The sequence below is a fragment of the Bufo bufo genome, chromosome 4 (genome assembly GCF_905171765.1).
Source record: "Bufo bufo chromosome 4, aBufBuf1.1, whole genome shotgun sequence".
Classification (NCBI taxonomy): Eukaryota; Metazoa; Chordata; class Amphibia; order Anura; family Bufonidae; genus Bufo; species Bufo bufo.
Window position 1 is genome coordinate 327,366,612 of NC_053392.1, and position 21,558 is coordinate 327,388,169.

Consider the following 21,558-nt stretch of genomic DNA (forward strand, 5'->3'; position numbering starts at 1 on the left):
GCGGCATTGCCATCATCTGGCCAAGTTGCTGTTGTGCCTAGGTCAAAACCACATTTACCCAGTGGGTTATGAACAACATATATTGTCCCTGACCATAGTTATAATGCCATTCAGTTCTGGCATGAACTCTTTCAGACACCGAGAGCTACAACATTTTAGTTAAAGTAATGTCAGCTTGGGACTCTCCACCTTGTGTGGGCACAAGCCATCAGTTCTCTGAAATGTGCAGAGTCATCTGCATGAAAATGGAGGGACTGTACTTTCAGCAATTTAGCCAGGTACACATTCAGCTTCTGCACCATTGGATGAGTGCACACATACTATTGTCTTTTTGCAATCATCTCAGTGATTGATTGCTGTCCAAACAAGTGAAGAGGAGGAGGATGAAGAGCATCAGGAGCAATAGGTGACATTGAAATCCGTAGGAAGGAACAACAGCTTCCTTCTGCTGATGTTGTCAAGGCCTGACTGCTTGAGAGGGGCTGCGGGCCGGTGAGAGATGCAGCTCTATCAGGCACAGTTTTCCCATGACACTTTATGTTGATAGTCCATGTGTTCATGCAGGTCCACCATACCAATGTTATCACCCTTGCCGTGCCTCGCCTTCTGCCCACACATCCTGCATACCACCTCGCTAATGTCCCCCAGTGACTTAGTAAAGAATTTCCAGTCTAGCGAGTATGCCATGTTCCCTCCACCACTGCATGATGCCTGCCTGCTGCTGCTTTATGAACCTATGCACTGCTACTTTGCTCCTTAAAGGTATTCTCCCCAGTAGTAGACAGTGTACCCCTCCCATGTTTGGCTGCAGATCTCTTGCTGTTTACACCCTGCTGCCATGTAAACTAAGCGTGGTATCAGAGGAACCTACTGTTTCTCTTGTTACTTGAGATGATGTTGAGGAGGGAGGTAACCAAAACACAACCGCTGGATGACAGTGGTAGTTCTAGCCTTTTGCTGTAGCTGCTACCACCCCCCATTCTTCTGCTGCTACTTGTGCTGGCTACAGTAACATTTATGCCACTGCCCATTCCTTATGAGGACCGGGCAACTGTCGACCATAGTGTACAGGAACTGTATCATTAAAGTAACGGATTAACTATGAATGTTGCAGCAATTAAACAAGATGCACGTAGTGATATATTAGACCTCCATTTAATATTGAGTCTGACACACAGTAAGTCTATGTGTAAAATAACAGATTAAATAAGAATGTGGCAGCAGTTGAACAAGATAAACACAGCGATATATTAGACCGCCCTTTAATACTGAGTCTGATGCACAGTAAGTCTATGTGTAAAATAACAGATTAACTAGAATGTGGCAGCAGTTGAACAAAATAAACATGGCAATTACAATTAACCTTCAATGTCCCTGCTGTCTCCCTATGCTGTCCCTACAGTCTTAAAAAACATTCCCTACAATCTCCATACACTGTCCCTGCACTCTCCCTATCCAATTTTTTTAAACTGTTTTCCCTAGCGCATAAGTGCTTGTTAAGTCTCCCCCTAAGCTCGGCTCACAGTGAAATGGCAGAGACCACGCTGGATGAGGCTTTTATAGATCTTTGACATCATAGGGATTGGCTGGCTACACGGCATTATGGGTGATCTCATGTTCCCGAGTTTCTTACTTTCACTTTGTAAAAGTGTGCATGGGGTAGCAATCAGTTCAGTGCTCTCAGGATTACTATGCATGAAGTTGATTTATTTATATGAATAAAAGGACTGAAAAATACAAGCAATAATTTATACATCATGAATAATCTTTTGAATAAGACTAATACGACGTTAATTCTCTCTACACTAATGTTAATAATACAATGAAGCATGATTATCCATCAGATAATATACCCATAATGTTATGTGAAATGTCCATCCATGGGATGTACATCTATACATCTATCCTGCCCTTTATTTTGGAGATTACATTCTTTTCTATTTGAAGTACACTCCAAGTACACTACTGATAGGGAAAGTAGATTGTTAGCTCCATAGAAGATAGACGATGATGATAATGTCTATAAATCACTGCAGAATATGTGAGATTATCGATTCATTCAAATACCTAGATTTTAATGCTGTTTCTGTACAGCATTAAAATGTATTGGCTCTGCGGAAACAAAGTTTGTCTTGCCCAAAGTTGCGCAATACTTCGGTGAATTACTACTGTATTCATATCTGCGCAACTTCGGGCGAGACGAACTTTGGCTCAACGGAACCAATATATTTTAATGTTGCACAGAAATGGCATTAAATCAAAGAATTTGAATGAATTGACTTTGGATCTATGAAGGCCAGAACATTGAGGGCCTTTTTTCATTATAAAACCACATCAAACAAGTATATTACAAAAAATATTACTAGGGTATTTTTGACAGTTAAAAAAACTTCTTGAAAGTTTAGGTACGCTTAATTTTTAGACTGACGATCTATAGATATGCCCATTACAAATTTAAATTACCTCTTTACCCATTTTACAAATAAAAATAAAAGTATGGTTTTTTTCATATAGTGAATGCCTTAATGAAAAAAAAAAAAATACTTGTATCACCATTTTTTTTTTGTTTCTTCGCCTACCCATAAAATTGAATAAAAAGTGATCAAGTAGCCATACAGACACCAAATATTGTCCATAAAACTACAACTTGGCTTTCAAAAAAGATCATTTTTACAGCTCTGTATATGAAAATATAAAAAGGCTATGAGTATCAGAATATGGTAAGAATTTTTTTTCAAACTTTTAGATTTTTGTAAGTGTCACATATCAAACACCATATAATTTCTAAATCACTGTAATCATACTGGCTCACAGACTATACATATGTCTGTTATTTTTACCACACAGTGGTGCAATAGCATTCATTTTTTTTTTCAATTCCACCCCATTAATAATTTTTTAAATAGGTTCTTAATACATTGTATGGAATATTAAGTGCAATTAGAAAGTATAAGTTTTTTTTTTCAAAAGCAAGCCCTGATACAGCTATCTAAAAAGTATCAAAAAAGTTAAAAATGTTGGCTTTTGAAAGGCAGAAAGTAAAAATAAAAATGCAAAAATTTTCAATAACTGGGGTGAGAAGGGATTAAAGCTAAAGGCTTACTCCTGTTTAGATTTGAATAAACTATGTTCTTATATTCAGATTTAATTCACAAATATTTTGTATTTTCTTTTTTGTGTCTCTTAACAGAAAGCTGATCTTGCAGTTGCTCCATTGGCTATCACATATGTTAGAGAACAGGTCATCGACTTCACCAAACCGTTTATGACTCTTGGAATAAGTATTTTGTACCGGAAACCTAATGGTACAAACCCTGGTGTCTTCTCCTTCCTGAATCCTCTTTCCCCTGATATCTGGATGTATATTCTGCTGGCTTACTTGGGTGTCAGTTGTGTGCTCTTTGTCATAGCCAGGTAACATATCTACCTTGTGATTGTTTGACAATTAGGTCAATTGTTCTTATTATTTATAATTGTCAAAGATCACATATATTCTTCTGTTACTTTAGAACTTATACTCTTTACACATAAATCATAATGAAGGCTCTCACTGATAACTGTTAAAAACTTATATATGAGACTTTAACAAAATATATACAGTATAGAGGGTAAAGATTGTTAGTTCTTATATGTTGAAAGGGAAACATTAACTTGGTTGATTGTGATGATTTTATCCCATGAATATATGTCATGATTATTGTATTTTTTTTCTGCCCTATAAGACGAACCTGCTCATAAGATAAACCTAGGTTTTAGAGAAGAAAAATAAGCAAAAAAAAAAGGTTATTCATCAGACCTCAGATCAGACCCCCAATCAACCCTCAATTTTAATCAGACCTCAGATCACACCACTAATGTTAATTAGACCCCAGCTCAGACCCTCAATCAGACCTCGGATCAGACAGCGCTTTTTCTGTCATTCTGTGACCCAATATAACAGAGCACAAGGTCACAGAGTATGCCTACACCCTTACACTATGTGTAGGCCACAGTGAGCAATGAGTAGAGCCAGCACAGGATGCAATGTATTCACTGCTCCCCTGTCCTACTATAGTAATGAGTGCTTCCATAATGGAAGTGCTAATTATTATTCACCCTTTAAGATACACTGACATTTTTCTCCCACTTTTGGGATAAAAGTGTGTCTTATAGAGCAAAAAATACTGTATTTATCTATCTTAATTAAAATGGCTGCTTATAAATAGCCAAAAGGGACTGACTACACGTTTCACTAAAGCTCTGACCTTTACAATCATGAAAAGACTCACAAATACCCTACACTCATTCATTCCTAAGTAAAATGTATTTACTTTTTTAATATTGCTTCAAGGGGACAAAATAAAAGTAAGAGATGGCACATGATAGATTTATTAATATTGTCTAAAATTTAGATGTGGTGCTAGACAATACAGTAAATATGCTGCTCCTTTAGACTGTTGTCTATTTTAAGTTTAAACCACCTATTAGTTGGGTTACTTTGTGGCAGAAGTTTGTGCCAAAATGTTGCCATAATTTTGGTGCACAGTGCCACAGTTTAAGACATATTATTTATAGTAAGCTATACCCAATAACCAAGTCTTTGGTGCTACATGTTAGAATAGTCTATTTTAAAATAACTCTATTAAAGCATATGAGACTGGCTTATCAAATCATGCTCTGGCCCATACTCAAAAAGCAGCTTCATATATTTCAAAAGTAGCTATTATGACATACATTGCAACCTCATGGGTTTTCTGTTCAAGCAGTTTAAGTAAATTTGTCCCTAAATCATTAAATAAATATAGGGCTAACCATATATCACTGCAAGTCATAATGCTGTATGGATAAATAATAGAGTAACTTCCATTTAGTTCATTTGTTTCTTGAACAGATTTCACAACTTATTTTGAATGGTGTTAGCTGGCTATCATAAGAAAATATTACCAGCTCTATATTCCAGCATTTCATTCCCTAGCCCCAAAAGAGCATATGATTCAATGTAAAATATTTCAAATATCAGTACATAGTAATAATAATAATAATAATGATAATAATAATAATAATAATAGTAATTTTATTTCAATTTCATTTATCTCAGCCTATAAATCACTACATATGGATCCAAAACATACATAGCAAAATGACTGCCCATGTTTATCTCTTATGATTAATACAATTAAGTTTAACTGAACAATACACATTTAATAACTCTTTTCTATTTGACCATCCATATCTGCTTGACTATCTATCTATCTCTTTAAATATGAGAAAGTTATAGTTCTAATTATTATTTATTATCTTGTAGCTTACATATAATGGCTTGTAACGACCATCTTAATTCTAGTTTTTTATTCCAATATATAAATTTACCTTACAATGAATGCAGTACCCATACTGTGTTTGTTACTGTCCCTAAATCTGTCAACTGTGTTAATCTTCATTTTTTAACATAATTTCCTTTTTGTTAGTGTTAGCTTATCACATGTCTGCCTGCTCAGCTTTTGGAGATCTCTTGTATACTGCTTTCTTCAGAGCTGATTCAGAGCTACAATAAGTAGAACAGAGGGGAAACAAGGGCATTACTTAAGTTTGTTTCACAATTACAATATATATATATATATATATATATATATATATATACAGTACAGACCAAAAGTTTGGACACACCTTCTCATTCAAAGAGTTTTCTTTATTTTCATGACTATGAAGGCATCAAAACTATGAATTAACACATGTGGAATTATATACATAACAAACAAGTGTGAAACAACTGAAAATATGTCATATTCTAGGTTCTTTAAAGTAGCCACCTTTTGCTTTGATTACTGCTTTGCACACTCTAGGCATTCTCTTGATGAGCTTCAAGAGGTAGTCCCCTGAAATGGTCTTCCAACAGTCTTGAAGGAGTTCCCAGAGATGCTTAGCACTTGTTGGCCCTTTTGCCTTCACTCTGCGGTCCAGCTCACCCCAAACCATCTCGATTGGGTTCAGGTCCGGTGACTGTGGAGGCCAGGTCATCTGGCGCAGCACCCCATCACTCTCCTTCATGGTCAAATAGCCCTTACTTTCAAAGTTTTCCCAATTTTTCGGCTGACTGACTGACCTTCATTTCTTAAAGTAATGATGGCCACTCGTTTTTCTTTACTTAGCTGCTTTTTTCTTGCCATAATACAAATTCTAACAGTCTATTCAGTAGGACTATCAGCTGTGTATCCACCTGACTTCTCCTCAACGCCACTGATGGTCCCAACCCCATTTATAAGGCAAGAAATCCCACTTATTAAACCTGACAGGGCACACCTGTGAAGTGAAAACCATTTCAGGGGACTACCTCTTGAAGCTCATCAAGAGAATGCCAAGAGTGTGCAAAGCAGTAATCAAAGCAAAAGGTGGCTACTTTGAAGAACCTAGAATATGACATATTTTCAGTTGTTTCACACTTGTTTGTTTCGTATATAATTCCACATGTGTTAATTCATAGTTTTGATGCCTTCAGTGTGAATCTACAATTTTCATAGTCATGAAAATAAAGAAAACTCTTTGAATGAGAAGGTGTGTCCAAACTTTTGGTCTGTAATGTATATATATATATATATATATATATATATATATATATCCAATAAAATTAAGTAAACAAGTTAGGTTCACACTTCAGTTATTTTATTTTGTAAGTTATTTCCATCAGTTGTTGTGAGCCAAAACCAAGTGTGGGTCAAAAACACAGAATAGGTGCAAATCTTTCCATTATACCTTATCTCTGAGTAGGCTTCACCACTAGTTTTGGCTCACAATAATTGATGAAAATAACTGATCAAATGACCGAAGTGTGAATTCAGCCTAAGGAAGATAGTTTTACTCTAAATACTGCTCCAAAACATTTGGTAGATATATATAAAAACTATCACAAACAGTATTTTGAAGTTGATCTTGATTGTAAAATGTGCGCTATAACATGTCTGGCCAACAATTTTGCATCTTAGGTTTAAATGCCCTAAAATGTACCACTTTTATAAAATTCAAACATACCCTGCAATCCATGTATGTAAATTTGAAACAGATTGCATATATTGGGTCCCATTCTGGTTTTTCTACAGTATAAACCATAGAAAATGTTAATGTGTTTGCTATAGGGGTGCCTGTAAAAAAAAAAAAAAAAATAGAAAACTTATGCAAGAATCTCCTCTCTATAGGTCGTTCTTTTCCAAAGAACATGAAAAGGATATGAGGTGCAAACAAGCATATCTTTTTCTATATGGTTGCCGATCTGATATTGTTAACAAGCATCAGAAAGGTTCCTAATATAATCTTTGCCATGGTCCCCTATAATCTCTATAAATGTCTCTGATGTGCCCATTTTCTGTATATGCTAAATCTAAAATACCAAACAGTTATTGTTGAGAGCCTTATAAATTATGGAGTGTTTTAGAGATGGCATATAGACACATAGGCATGTTTGAGCTACACAATGCTTTATGTAAATATAGTATAAGGCTGTTTTATTGTTTGTTTTTTTTCAGATATTGATTACCTTACTTTGACTGTCTGTTATGTCTATTTATGTTATATTTTTATTTTTTGTATTAAAAAGAAACTTTTATTGGGTCTGAGAGAATGTTTAGGTCTATGATAAAAGTAGCCTTTCTTTCTGTAGAACATTTCATTTATAATTTTGACCTTGCTTCAAATACTTCCCACAATGCAGTATATGTAAGAACAGCTTTAAAGAAAATAGTACCAATAACTTCAATAAGTAGTAGTTTTAAAGTTCAGTTTTTTTATATAGCTTTTATAATAAGCACATGTACCCTACAATATCAAATACACTAAAGGATAACTTTTAATTAACATTACTTACCTTATAATGATAATTATGTTTTAGTAAAATATAGTAAGATATATATATATATATATATATATATATATATATATATAAATGAGCAAGTTTCTGTAAATTCAGTTTGTAAATTCACACCTTGGTTCCGATCCCAGTTATCCACTACATAACAACCTCTAGAAGGCAGTTTCCTTCTCTTGGTTAAGTCTGTCAGTTAGTGATCAGTAAATCACAATTCAGTCCAAAGATTAAGAGAACTGTGAGTCGAAACTAATGTGAAACTTCTTGCACTTCCTAAAATTGTGCCTGTGTGTGTTACAAAGCAAAACCAAGTGTAGAAGAGACAAGGCCGGGAACATAAAATCACTAATAATGTCATGCAGGCATCTAATCCACAGATAGCCATCCTTTATGATGTCACTGCCCTATAAAACCCTTATCTTGCACAGTCTCCGTCATTGTCCTGTGAGCTAAGCATAGGGAGAGATGTGGCAAGCACTCATGCACTAGGTAGAGTGTTGCTAAAAATGATAAATAGAACAATATTGGAGAAGGAGAGTGCAGGGATACTTATTCTGCATCAGTTTTATTCCACATATCCTTATTCCTAAATCAGCCATAAACTAAGATATGTAATTCAATACCAATAAGATGGAAGCTTTTATTTTTCCAATGCCAGCATGCCAACCAATACCATCCAGTCTGCTCCACTTAGGAGGGCCAGCTCTTAATGATGACTATACTTATATTTTGCTGGCTTTACTTCTTCCAAATTATCCTTCAAAGTCTCTATGTCCAAGAAAAGTCAGCAAGATGCAGGGAGAGGAAGATCTGGATGTTCCTGATGGCATATTCTCATCAATATTAGATTATGTGGAAAAGGAGGAAATGCAGATGGCAAAAGAAGGGCTCCCACCTGTAGGGCAGAATTTCTCTGGGGTTGGAGAAGTGGGTATGCCAGAGCTGATTAATATTCAGTGTTTATTGTCAACCTGCAGGAAATTGCAGATAATAACATCAATAATATGCATATTCCCCCCCCCCCCAGCTAACCAGCCAAACCCCAAACCAGCAACAGCCCCTGTTTGAAGGTGTATTAAAGGTGCCACACAACCATTAACAAGGAAGACTCAGTATATAGTTTTCTTGGCAAAATTTGGCAAAGTTGACAAATTGAATTTTTCAGAACTTTGCTCATCTCTACTGTCTGTCTCTATGCTTACCCAGTGGCAATAAATAGCAGGCAACAATTTTAAATAAATTAAACTTATATACGCACTATCTACATGACTGTCTTAGATTTTATTTTCACATTATAAGGTTATGAATTTTTATAATTCACATACTAAAATGAAATGCTTATTTTATATTTATCTGGAGTTTACATAAGGTAATTCCTACAAACTCCTATTTGCTTCTATCTGCTTGTTGTGATGTGTACACAGAAAGGCATTGAATGTATTATTATTATTATTATTATTTTTTCAATACAGCAAAGATATATGCAGGTTTACATAAAATAAGTATTTCAGCAAGCAGAAATAATTAAACAACAAACATTATACCTGCAATTCTGAAGCATGGTTGTTATGTATATTAGCAGGCAGCTATGAGTTATTATATAGCTTAAAATTGCTAAAAGCTTCTCTAAAATGTTCATTGCTACATATATATGCTATTCCATTCGCAGTTAGTAGTACCAAAATACATCCATCCACTAGCTTTATTTGACAAGGTGGGCAATGTACTGTATTTGAATTTCAATATCACATTCAAATGAAATATGGTTATTAGAACAATGTTCTCTAAACACATCTAGCAAAATTATATTATTATATAACTAATTATAGTATTTAAAAGCTAGTATAACATTTTGATGAACAACGAATCACCAAAATAAAATATTATATCCATGTCATACATTATATCCATATATCCATTCTTTTCTTAAATAAAAAAAAAAAGCCTAAAATTGTTAAAATGGTTTCTAATTTTACACTATACATAATTATAAAGCAAGTGGCATTAAAATATGCTATTAAAATATACACTCCTGGTGTTGGCTGACCATTCAGTCAAGATATTTGCATCAACATCAAGTCCAGTAGACCTATAGTATCACATAAGATACTTTCATATTTCCATCTATAAGATAGAATAGCCTACTATAACTGTGGTCCCAATGGTCATCCCACCAGGAAGTAATAATTTTTTAAAACAGTTCCCTAAACTGAAACACCAAATAAGGAAAAAATAAATACTAATTTAGTATACAAATTTTCTATATCTGTCATCTATATATGTGTTCAAGCTGTATTTGAAGAAGGCACAAAATAATCAGGGTTATTGTTTGTTCCTGGCGCTTTTTAATATTATAATGGGGAAAGTGCAACAACTGTCATCTAAGTTGGTTCAGAATATGCATCAACAGTTTTTTCATCTAAAATTGAAGATGTGGGTAAGTCAAAACAATGCTTAGTAGTGTTTATAAATCTATGACAATTCCAAATGAGGCCGAGGTACTATGGTAAGTCTGATGGTAAAGTCATAAAATGCAATTATCAAATATAGTGCTTGTTTATATAGATTTTTGTATACATATTCAAGTATATGAGGCTGTTTACATTAGTTATGGAAGCTAAAATTGTAGTTTAATTTTGCACAGGACAAATAATGTACAATACCATCAAAGTGTATTCAATATAGGACCCAAACATTATTAATTGAATAGGGAAAGAGGAGAATCACATTCTAAATAGAATTGGAAAAAACATTAAACTGTTAATGGCATATATTACTAGTAATCTATATTGTTATTTTTTTTTACCTATTACTCTTGTTTATGGAATATACTGTATTTGTTAAAAATGACCACCAAATATTATTAATGCATTGTCAATATATTGTCTAGGGTTTGCTTAAATATTAAGGCAATATCATATTTAACATGTTAATTTAAAGCACTAGAAATGTGGGAAATGGGAAAATTTATATTTAGCTTCATGTTTCCATAATTACTCAAGTTTACATTTCTCTCTTTCTACATAATTGCGATTAAAGGAACTCCAGGGAAATTAGGTGACTTGTAGAGGGGTGTCATCTGCATATATACATTAATATCAGCAATCTTGACAGCAGAAGAAATAGAATTATAAACAGGGGGGGACTGGGAACTTAAAGTGGCCCTGGAAAAAAGACTAAAAGTGGCCCCGTTTTGTAGTCAGTAGTGATGAGGGCAGGGGCTATATTCGAATTAGCGATATTTGATGAATATTGTATAGAATATTTGTCATATATTTGTGAATATTCGAAAAAAATGAATATATAGCAATATATTGAATATATTGCTATATATTTGTTTTTAGAATATTCGTCATTTTTCATCATCCATCTGAAGTGAACAGTACACATGATGCCTCCCTGCTTAGGGTGTCTGGTTCCCCAAAAAACTGTTCTTATCTGTTCGGGCTCCCTAGGATTTCAGCCTGCTCCAGTCAGTGCCCGTTGCCGTGTGCATCACCATGGGAACGCCTCGGGGTCAAAATATCCCATCGGATCTGATTTTTCACAATCTCATAACAGCGAATAGTCTTGTCATAAGACTATGCAACCAATAGAGAGCGCTGTTCATGAGTTATGAACAGCGCCCTCTATTGGTTGCATAGTCTTATGACAAGACTATTCGCTGTTGTGAGATCATCTCACAACAGCGAATAGTCTTGTTATAAGACTATGAAACCAATAGAGGGCGCTGTTCATAACTCATGAACAGCGCCCTCTATTGGTTGCATAGTCTTATAACAGGACTATTCGCTGTTGTGAGATCGTGAAAACTCAGATCTGATGGTATATTCTAACCCCGAGGCGTTACCATGGTGATGGATGATGAAAAATGACAAATATTCTAAAAAACTAATATATAGCACTATATTTGATATAGTGCTATATATTCATTTTTTAGAATATTTGCCATTTTTTTCCATCTGAAGTTATGATTCCTCCCTGCTTAAGTTGCTTTTCAATACCATATTGTAGCCCAGTATACCACCCCAATAGAGCCAAATACCACAGTCCATCACAAAATATGCCAACAGCACAAAATACATCCCCAAAAACTTCCACTGGCCAACCCCCGAGGCATCGGCCCACCGGGAAATTTCCCTATAAGTTCTATGGCCAATCCGCCCCTGATAATAAAGCAAGTTTTTAATGCTGACCATAATATTTAGGAAGCTGTTGGCCAAATATCTGTTTTGTCGAACAGCTATCTCCACCACCTTCCTACAACTATTTAAACTCTAATGTGTACGAAGCATTAAATTTCCAGTGGCTTCCTTGCATGCCACCTGTAAATTATAGATCATTTTTAAGGGATTTCACACTAAGACTATATGGGGAATTTATTAAGATCAGAATATTTAATATTCCAATGTTAAAATGAAGTGCACTGAAGTACAATGGATCACATTTATTAAGTGGTGCTCATAGTCATAACTTAATTTTGGCACATCAGAATCAACCAAGAAATTCAGATATGAGTTGAAAGTGCTTTAAATGCCTCTCTCTCTCTAAAAAAAATAAAAAATCTATCCTAATGAATATAAAGAAATCCTGATTCTACCAAATCTGATTAAAAAAAAAGTTCAAATTTTGATTCTAACAAACTGATTCCCTCAGCTCTAGATAACAGGCTTAAAAATAAGCTAATTTGCTATGATCAAAAATTTGAAAGCTTTTTATACCAGAAACTGGCAGACATAGCTTGCTAAATTTCCACACACGTATATATTTTTGGTTAGAAAAAATATAATTTTCAGAATCTACAATGGTCTTGCAGAGGAAAAGGTGGAGCCTATATAGGTTTTTCCTGATGTCATCCTAATATTTTAACCAAATTTAGGATACACATAGACAAAGCAAACATTTATACATTTGTACTACTTAAAAAATGAAACACTGAAGTTATTGTGTGGTGTTTTTGTACAGAGCACTTTCAGAGAAAATGAAGAAAAGCGCTTATTCTTTGAGACTCCCAAGAGATTTATTGGCAGTACATAGCAAAAACTGTGGCAGAATATTGATTGTTCTTGTTTAACCTGATGATGCTGTTAATTATTAACCTTCGCACCTCATTTTGTTCTCCTAAAAGCTGGCAAAAACTGGAACTTTAGATTAGATAACACTAAGTGACTGACATTTACTATCAGAACAAAAACCTAACATTCATTTGCACAGAAAAGTGCACTCATTATATAAACTAACCTATCTTTTTCATTAAGAAATTCTATGATTTGTGGATTGTGTGCGTGCAAATATATTTCTCTGTGTTGTGTACATTCTCATTAAGTTGTTTGCTCCTATAAATAGCATTCAGGTTTTTTTTTCTAATAATTAAACAGATAAAAGACTGAAAATGTTTTAGAGTCTACAACACAAAAACTAAAATAAATGGTTTTCAAATGTATCTAATGTAATGCCTCAACTATAATTATTCACTAGGGACTATGATTCCACATATTATTATTCTATTTAAAAGTATATTACATTACTTACCTGCTTTATAGCCTGTTTCATTGTCCATGTCCTCTGCTTGTTAAATGTCTGCACAGAGCCTTTTTTGGGCACCAGCATCTTTATACGAGGCACTGTACAGGATTGCAACATAGGATAAACTAGATGTACTATCAAATTATAGCAAATCATTTAAGTAGATAAAATATGTCTGACAGTAATTTTGCTGTTTATATGTAGCTTATTTATGAATTTTGCCTCGAACTATAATGTAGGATAAACTCAAGGACTTATAAAGGATAAGTAAGAGAATGCATATGCAAAGTTGCTAATCCTCATATATATATATATATATATATATATATATATATATACAAACCGGATTCCAAAAAAGTTGGGACACTATACAAATCATGAATAAAAACTGAATGCAATGATGTGGAGGTGCCAACTTCTAATATTTTATTCAGAATAGGACATAAATCATGGAACAAAAGTTTAAACTGAGAAAATGTACCATTTTAAGGGAAAAATATGTTGAATCAGAATTTCATGGTGTCAACAAATCCCCAAAAAGTTGGGACAAGGCCATTTTCACCACTGTGTGGCATCTCCCCTTCTTCTTACAACACTCAACAGACGTCTGGGGACCGAGGAGACCAGTTTCTCAAGTTTAGAAATAGGAATGCTCTCCCATTCTTGTCTAATACAGGCCTCTAACTGTTCAATCGTCTTGGGCCTTCTTTTTTGCACCTTCCTCTTTATGATGCGCCAAATGTTCTCTATAGGTGAAAGATCTGGACTGCAGACTGGCCATTTCAGTACCCGGATCCTTCTCCTACGCAGCCATGATGTTGTGATTGATGCAGAATGTGGTCTGGCATTATCTTGTAGAAAAATGCAGGGTCTTCCCTGAAAGAGATGATGTCTGGATGGGAGCATATGTTGTTCTAGAACCTGAATATATTTTTCTGCATTGATGGTGCCTTTCCAGACATGCAAGCTGCCCTGCTACACGCACTCATGCAACCCCATACCATCAGAGATGCAGGCTTCTGAACTGAGCGTTGATAACAGCTTGGGTTGTCCTTGTCCTCTTTGGTCCGGATGACATGGTGTCCCAGATTTCCAAAAAGAACTTCGAATCGTGACTCGTCTGACCACAGAACAGTCTTCCATTTTGCCACACTCCATTTTAAATGATCCCTGGCCCAGTGGATCTTGCTTAGAAATGGCTTCTTCTTTGCACTGTAGAGTTTCAGCTGGCAACAGCGGATGGCACGGTGGATTGTGTTCACTGACAATGGTTTCTGGAAGTATTCCTGAGCCCATTCTGTGATTTCCTTTACAGTAGCATTCCTGTTTGTGGTGCAGTGTCGTTTAAGGGCCCGGAGATCAGTATGGTTTTACAGCCTTGACCCTTACGCACAGAGATTGTTCCAGATTCTCTGAATCTTCGGATTATGTTATGCACAGTTGATGATGATAGATGCAAAGTCTTTGCAATTTTTCGCTGGGTAACACCTTTCTGATATTGCTCCACTATCTTTCTGCGAAACATTGTGGGAATTGGTGATCCTCTACCCATCTTGGCTTCTGAGAGACACTGCCACTCTGAGAAGCTCTTTTTATACCCAATCATGTTGCCAATTGACCGAATTAGTGTTAATTGGTCTTCCAGCTCTTCGTTATGCTCAAATTTACTTTTTCCAGCCTCTTATTGCTACTTGTCCCAACTTTTTTGGGATTTGTTGACACCGTGAAAATTGGAATGAACGTATTTTTCTTTTAAAATGATACATTTACTCGGATTAAACGTTTGATCTGTCATCTACGTTCTATTACAAATAAAATATTGACATTTGCCATCTCCACATCATTGCATTCAGTTTTTATTCACAATTTGTTTAGTGTCCCAATTTTTTTGGAATCCGGTTTGTATATATTTATATGTCTGTGTGTTCAAAAGTAAACATATACTTTAAGAATTATACACAAATAAAGCTTGGTGTCTTGGTTACAATATTGCTGTTGACTATTTAAAGCTTGCAAAGGTAACCTCAACCACTACACTTTCTATGATTTTATTTCTAAACAATGAGATGTTCACTAACTTTTAAAAAAAACTATAAATCAATAATACAAGCGACCATAAGAAATGTCAAATTCTCATGTTATCAGCTGTTTGCCTCTCTCCCCTACCTTGCTAAATGTTTTTGTTTTTTTTCTGAAATATGCTTTAAATCTGTCCAGGACAGGATTGGCTCACAGAAGGATCAGGTTACACATGTCAATTCAAAATATGGAAAGGGGAGGAAGGAGGAATGAGTAAGCGCTGAGTGAGACAGGACTCTAGGGGAGACACTAAATAGCTTCAGCTAAATAGGAAGTGCTTTATATTATGCCAATATTGCGCACTCAATACAGGCGTGGGTCAAAAAGGAATATATAGCACTATAGAATATAGTGCTATATATTCATTTTTTAGAATAGTCATCATTTTTTTCCATCTGAAGTCATGATTCCTCCCTGCTTAAGTTGCTTGTGGGCCAATGACTCATTGACCCACAAGCAAGAAGCAGGGAGGAATCATGTGTTCAGATGGAGAAAAATGATGAATATTCTTCATTACAAATATCTAGCACTATATTCTAAATATTTGCAAATTCTCAAAGTGCCGATATTCGAGATAAAATTTGCTTTTCGAATATTCGCGCTCAATACTATGGCAGAGCTATGTATGCAGTGAGCACCATGTGCTGCCACATGGTGATGACAGCATACACAGCTGTGCCACATGCACAGCTGTGTATGCTGTCATCACCATGTGGCAGAGCTGTGTTTGCAATGGCCACCATGTACCAGAGCTGTGTTTGTAGTTAGCACCATGTGGCAGTGCTGTATGCACACAGAGGGTACCATGTGGCACAGCTATGTATGCTGTCAGCACCATGTAGTAGAGCTGTGTATGCAATGGGCACCATGTAGTAGAGTTGTGTTTGCAGTGAGCACCATGTAGCAGAGCTATGTTTGCAGTCAGCATCATGTGGCAGTGTTATATGTGCACAGTGGGTATCATGTGGCAGAGATGTGCATGTTGTCAGTACCATGTGGTAGAGCTATGTTTGCAATGGGCACCATGTAGTAAAGCTATGTTTGCAGTCAGTGCCATCACATACCTGTTCTTCCCCTAATCTCCCATTTATTGATCGTGCCCCCCACCCCACCCCCATGCTGTACATTCACCGCTGCTCACACACCAGTTCTGCCTAGTATCTCCCATTTATTGATCTCCCCCCTACCCCCCATGCCGTCCATACTCCGCTGCTCACACATCACACACCAGTTCTGCCCTATATCTCCAATTCATTGATCACACCCCCCAGCCCTGTGCCATCCATCCTCTGCCACTCACACATCACTCACCAGTCCTGCCCTGTATCTCCCATTCATTGATCGTGACCCCCCTGTGCCATCCATCTTACGCTGCTCACACATCACACACCATTCCTGCCCTTTATCTCCCATTCATTGATCGCGACCCCCCGTGCCGTCCATCCTCCGCTGTTCACACATCACACACCAGTTCTGCTCTATATCTCCTATTCCTTAACTGTGCACCCCCCACCCCCGTGCCGTCCATCCTCCACTGCTCACACATCACACACCAGTCTTGCCCTTTATCTCCCATTCATTGATCGCGACCCCCCCTGTGCCGGCAATCCTCCGCTGCTCACACATCACACACCAGTTCTGCCCTATATCTCCTATTCATTGATTGTGCACCCCCGTGCCGTCCATCCTCCGCTGCTCACATATCACACACCAGTTCTGCCCTATATATCCTATTCCTTGATTGCGCCCCCCCACCCCCGTGCCGTTCATCCTCCGCTGCTCACACATCACACACCAGTCCTGCCCTTTATCTCCCATTCATTGATCGCGACCCCCCCATGCCGTCTACCCTTCACTGCTCACACATCACACCCCAGTTCTGTCCTATATCTCCTATTCATTGATTGCGCACCCCCCGTGCCATCCATCCTCCGCTGCTCACACATCACACATCAGTCCTGCCCCGCACCCCCCAACATTAACATATACAGGGAGACACTGTGCCCTCCTGTGTGTAGTGAGGAGGAGCTACAGAAAATCTTTTAGATGACGAATTCTCTATAAACTCACTGAGAGCAGCCTGCTATGTATAGGAAGCAAAGCAGACTGTAGAACAAAAACAAAAAAAGATTAATAAACACAAACAATTGGAAAAATTATTTTCTTCACAAAATAAACAAATTAGTGTAACAATTTTTTTTTTTACAAAGGTGTTAATATCCTTTAAATAAATAATAATCACCTTATCTATTTGAGTGTGAAGAGGCCGTTGATTGAAGACAAGTCACAAAATCCTGCATGGTGCATGATTATGTTATACGTCACACTGCACAAGATTGCATGTGTAATCTTCAATCAAGATGGCCATGGTGGCCTCTTTGCACTCAAATGGATAACGTGAACATGTTTTTTTTTTTTTTTTACCACCATTTCAGGGCAAATTGATTCATTACTAGGGTTGAGCGAACCCGAACTGCAAAGTTCGGGGTCGTACCGAACTTTGTGAGTTTGGGTACCTGGACCCGAACCCGGACTTTTTCACTGAAGTTCGGGTTCGGTGTTCGTGTGATTTTATTATTTTCCGTTATAAAATGGTTATAACGGAAAATAATAGCATTCTTAAGACAGAATGCTAAATAAAGTAGCCATGGAGGGGTTAAAAATAATTAAAAAAACTCATCTTATCCACTTGATCGCGCAGCCTTGATCGCGTAGGTCTTCTTTCTTCAGGACCTGTGAAATAATCTGCGATGACATCACCGCAAGGCCTGATGAATGAAGATAGAATCTTTATTCAGCAGGACCTGCCGTGACATCATCGCACTCGCTACGTGGTGAGCGCGGTGACATCATCGCAGGACCTTTCGCAGGTCCTAAAGAAAGAAGATCTGAGTGATCAAGGCTGCACGATCAAGTGGATGAGGTTTTTTATTATTTTTAACCCCTCCATGGCCATTTTATTTAGCCTTCTGTCTTAAGAATGCTATTATTTTCTGTTATAACCATGTTATAACGAAAAATATAAAGCATATATGCTTGTTTTTGGCTGGACAAAACATGTTGCATGTGGTATTTTTTGTCTACCCAAAAGCTAGCATTTATGCCAAACACAATAACCGGGACAAAGTGCCAGAGTTCATAACACAGCTATGAACCTGACCTTAGCCACTTCTGCCTAGTGTGTAGTGAACAGCTGATAAAATAGACAAAAGAAGACCAAATGTGGACAAATGGGTTTCCTGAGTTTTATACGCAGTATAGGAGCAGGGTTACCAACCAAACGTTTATTTTCTGGAAAATGTATACCAAAATCATGGACAGTCAACATTTTTTTACGGACAAATAGGAAAACCATAATGAATGATGAAGATTATAAGTAATACACATCTATAGCTCCATATACTGATAAGAACTCATTATTAGCATTTATTGTGAGCTACAGTATAAAATGCTGATAATAAACACCAAAATAATCTAGTCACCTATCACCAGCCTGTTTCCTATTTTTATGGAAGATTTACGGAAATTTATGGATGGTTGCCAACCTTGTATAGAAGTCCTGTTCTAAAGCTCCTATTATTAAAAAGTAGAGTTTTTTCTGCATGTCTTTTTTCCAATGGCACAATTAAGTGACTCTGTTAAGTTAAGGCTAAAATGTTTATGGAAAAAAAATCAAGACTTTAAGTGATTATTGTAATAGTTTGAGTTAGAAGTACACTTTGAAACAGAAATGTGGTACAATACTGCAATGATGGAAGCAAATTATATTATACTTTTATTGCTTTGCAACGTACTGTGGATAGGAACAAAATAATGACTCATTATACTAAATTAGGTCTAAAAAAATGCAGCATTCTCTGCTATATGGCTAAAAGTGCTGCTGATTTCATATGCTAAACCAATTTCAAAATAATTTTTGGCTTTTTTTATTAGTAAATTATACAACTTTCTGCTTATAATATTCTATAAATAATGTTTTGCAGTTCTTATAAGTTACCTGGTGATGTGATATAATCTGGTATGTTATATATATATACGAATAGATAGATATGGTTAGGTCCATTTATATTTGGACACTGACACAAATTTTGTTTTTATTACCTGTTCACTAAAATATATTCAAGTTATAGTTATATAATGGACATAGACATAGCTTTCATTTGAGGGTATCCACATTAAAATTGGATGAAGGGTTTAGGAGTTTCAGCTCCTTTACATGTGGAACCCTGTTTGGTGGAGGCAGTGTCATGGCTTGGGCATGCATGGCTGCCAGTGGCACTTGGTCCCTAGTGTTTATTGATAATGTGACATAGGAAAAGATTCTGGGGTTTTCAGAGACATATTGTGTGCTCAAATCCAGCCAAATGCAGCCAAACTGATTGGTCGGCGTTTCATAATACAGATGGACAATGACCCAAAACATAAAGCCAAAGCAACCCAGGAGTTTATTAAAGCAAAGAAGTGGAATATTCTTGAATGGCCAAGTCAGTCACCTGATCTGAACCCAATAGAGCATGCATTTCACTTGTTAAAGACTAAACTTCAGACAGAAAGGCCCACAAACAAACAGCAACTGAAAACCGCTGTAGTAAAGGCCTGGCAGAGCATTAAAAAGGAGGAAGCACAGCGTCTGGTGATGTCCATGAGTTCAAGACTTCAGGCAGTCATTGCCAACAAAGGGGTTTCAACCAATTATTAGAAATTAGCATTTTATTTACAATTATTAAATTTGTCCAATTACTTTTGAACCACTGAAATGAAGGGATTGAGTTAAAAAAATGCCCTCACATTTTTATGTAATCATTTTGTGTAACCCTTAAAGCTGAAAGTCTGAACTTCATTCAACTGCATCTGAATTGTTTTGTTCAAAATCCATTAAGGTAATTTACAGAACAAAAATTAGAAAAATGTTGTCTCGTTCCAAATATATATATGGACCTAGCTATAGATAGATGGATTGATTAGATAGATAATTATGCAATTTATAGATCCCAAAATCAATTTTTCCTGAACTGCTGGAAAAATAACAATATACATTCTACATATCCCTTTATAGTGATTTTCACAAATTGTAAAACAGGCATCCATTAAAAATGTAATTTCAAATACCATCACCTTGATATCATTGTAGACTACAGAGTGGAAATTGATGTTGAGAAACAGAATCTTTGTGTCATATTTTGTTGATTGCATCTAATTTATACAATATTAATTCAGTGTATCACAAGCCATAACAAGTTAGTCATTACTAGATAATTTACTTTCATGAATTTATAATATACTTTTTTTATTTGCAATCAATTTGTAGACATGCAGATCTTTTGACTATTTCCTTTTTATTGCTTACAAAGTATGCCTAAATGTAGATATCTGCTAATATTTCTTCTTTCTTGTTTTCTAATTCTTTACTGGTTCATTAAATGCCAGACTCATTTTAGAATGAATGCAGATATACAATTTTAATGTGATAAAAATCATATCAGTTTTATTAAATTAATTAAATGAAAGATAGATGAATTATAGCTTAAACATTCAAATCAAACTACAAATAAACATTAAAGGCACAACCTAAATCTTAAACATAAAGCAGACACTTATGAATACTATTATTATGATTATCTTTTGTTTATGTGCTACCTATTAACCCCTTAACGCCCAGAGCCATACATATACGGCGCAACTGGACTTGACTTAACTCCTAGCGCCATAAAAGTACGGCACGCTGATCGGGCGGGTGAAGGAGCTGGACCTGCCAGATCCACGGCAGGGGTCTGGCAGTCAATGATAGCCGGACCCCTGCTTTATGCGCCGGCATTGGTGAAATTACCGATGCCACCGCATTAAACCCTGCACAGCTACAGACAGCGCTGACCGCGGCACGTGCAATGTCCGTGCAGGGAGGAAGCAGCCGTCACAGCAGCCCGGGGACCCTATGGCAGGGAAGGCAGCCCGATGCCTTCCTTAGGCATAGTGGCTGCCTTCCGGGAGAGCCTGTGAGATCCAGCCCCCTGGATCTCACAGGCAAGCAGGCTATAAGTGCACTATAGTCTGTAATACACTTATAGCCAATGCATCACAATACAGAAGTATTGTGATGCAATGTAAAGGGGATCAGACCC

At 36.4% G+C, this 21,558-nt stretch overlaps 1 protein-coding gene across 1 annotated transcript in view; it reads left to right on the plus strand.

Annotated features, from left to right (window-relative positions):
• The window catches only part of GRIK2 (glutamate ionotropic receptor kainate type subunit 2), a 1,085,136-nt gene that overhangs the window by 731,107 nt on the left and 332,471 nt on the right, over positions 1-21,558 (plus strand). The window contains exon 11 of the mRNA XM_040428804.1: positions 3,191-3,414. Coding sequence (XP_040284738.1) covers positions 3,191-3,414 — 224 coding nt within the window. The remainder of the gene's footprint in view (positions 1-3,190; positions 3,415-21,558) is intronic.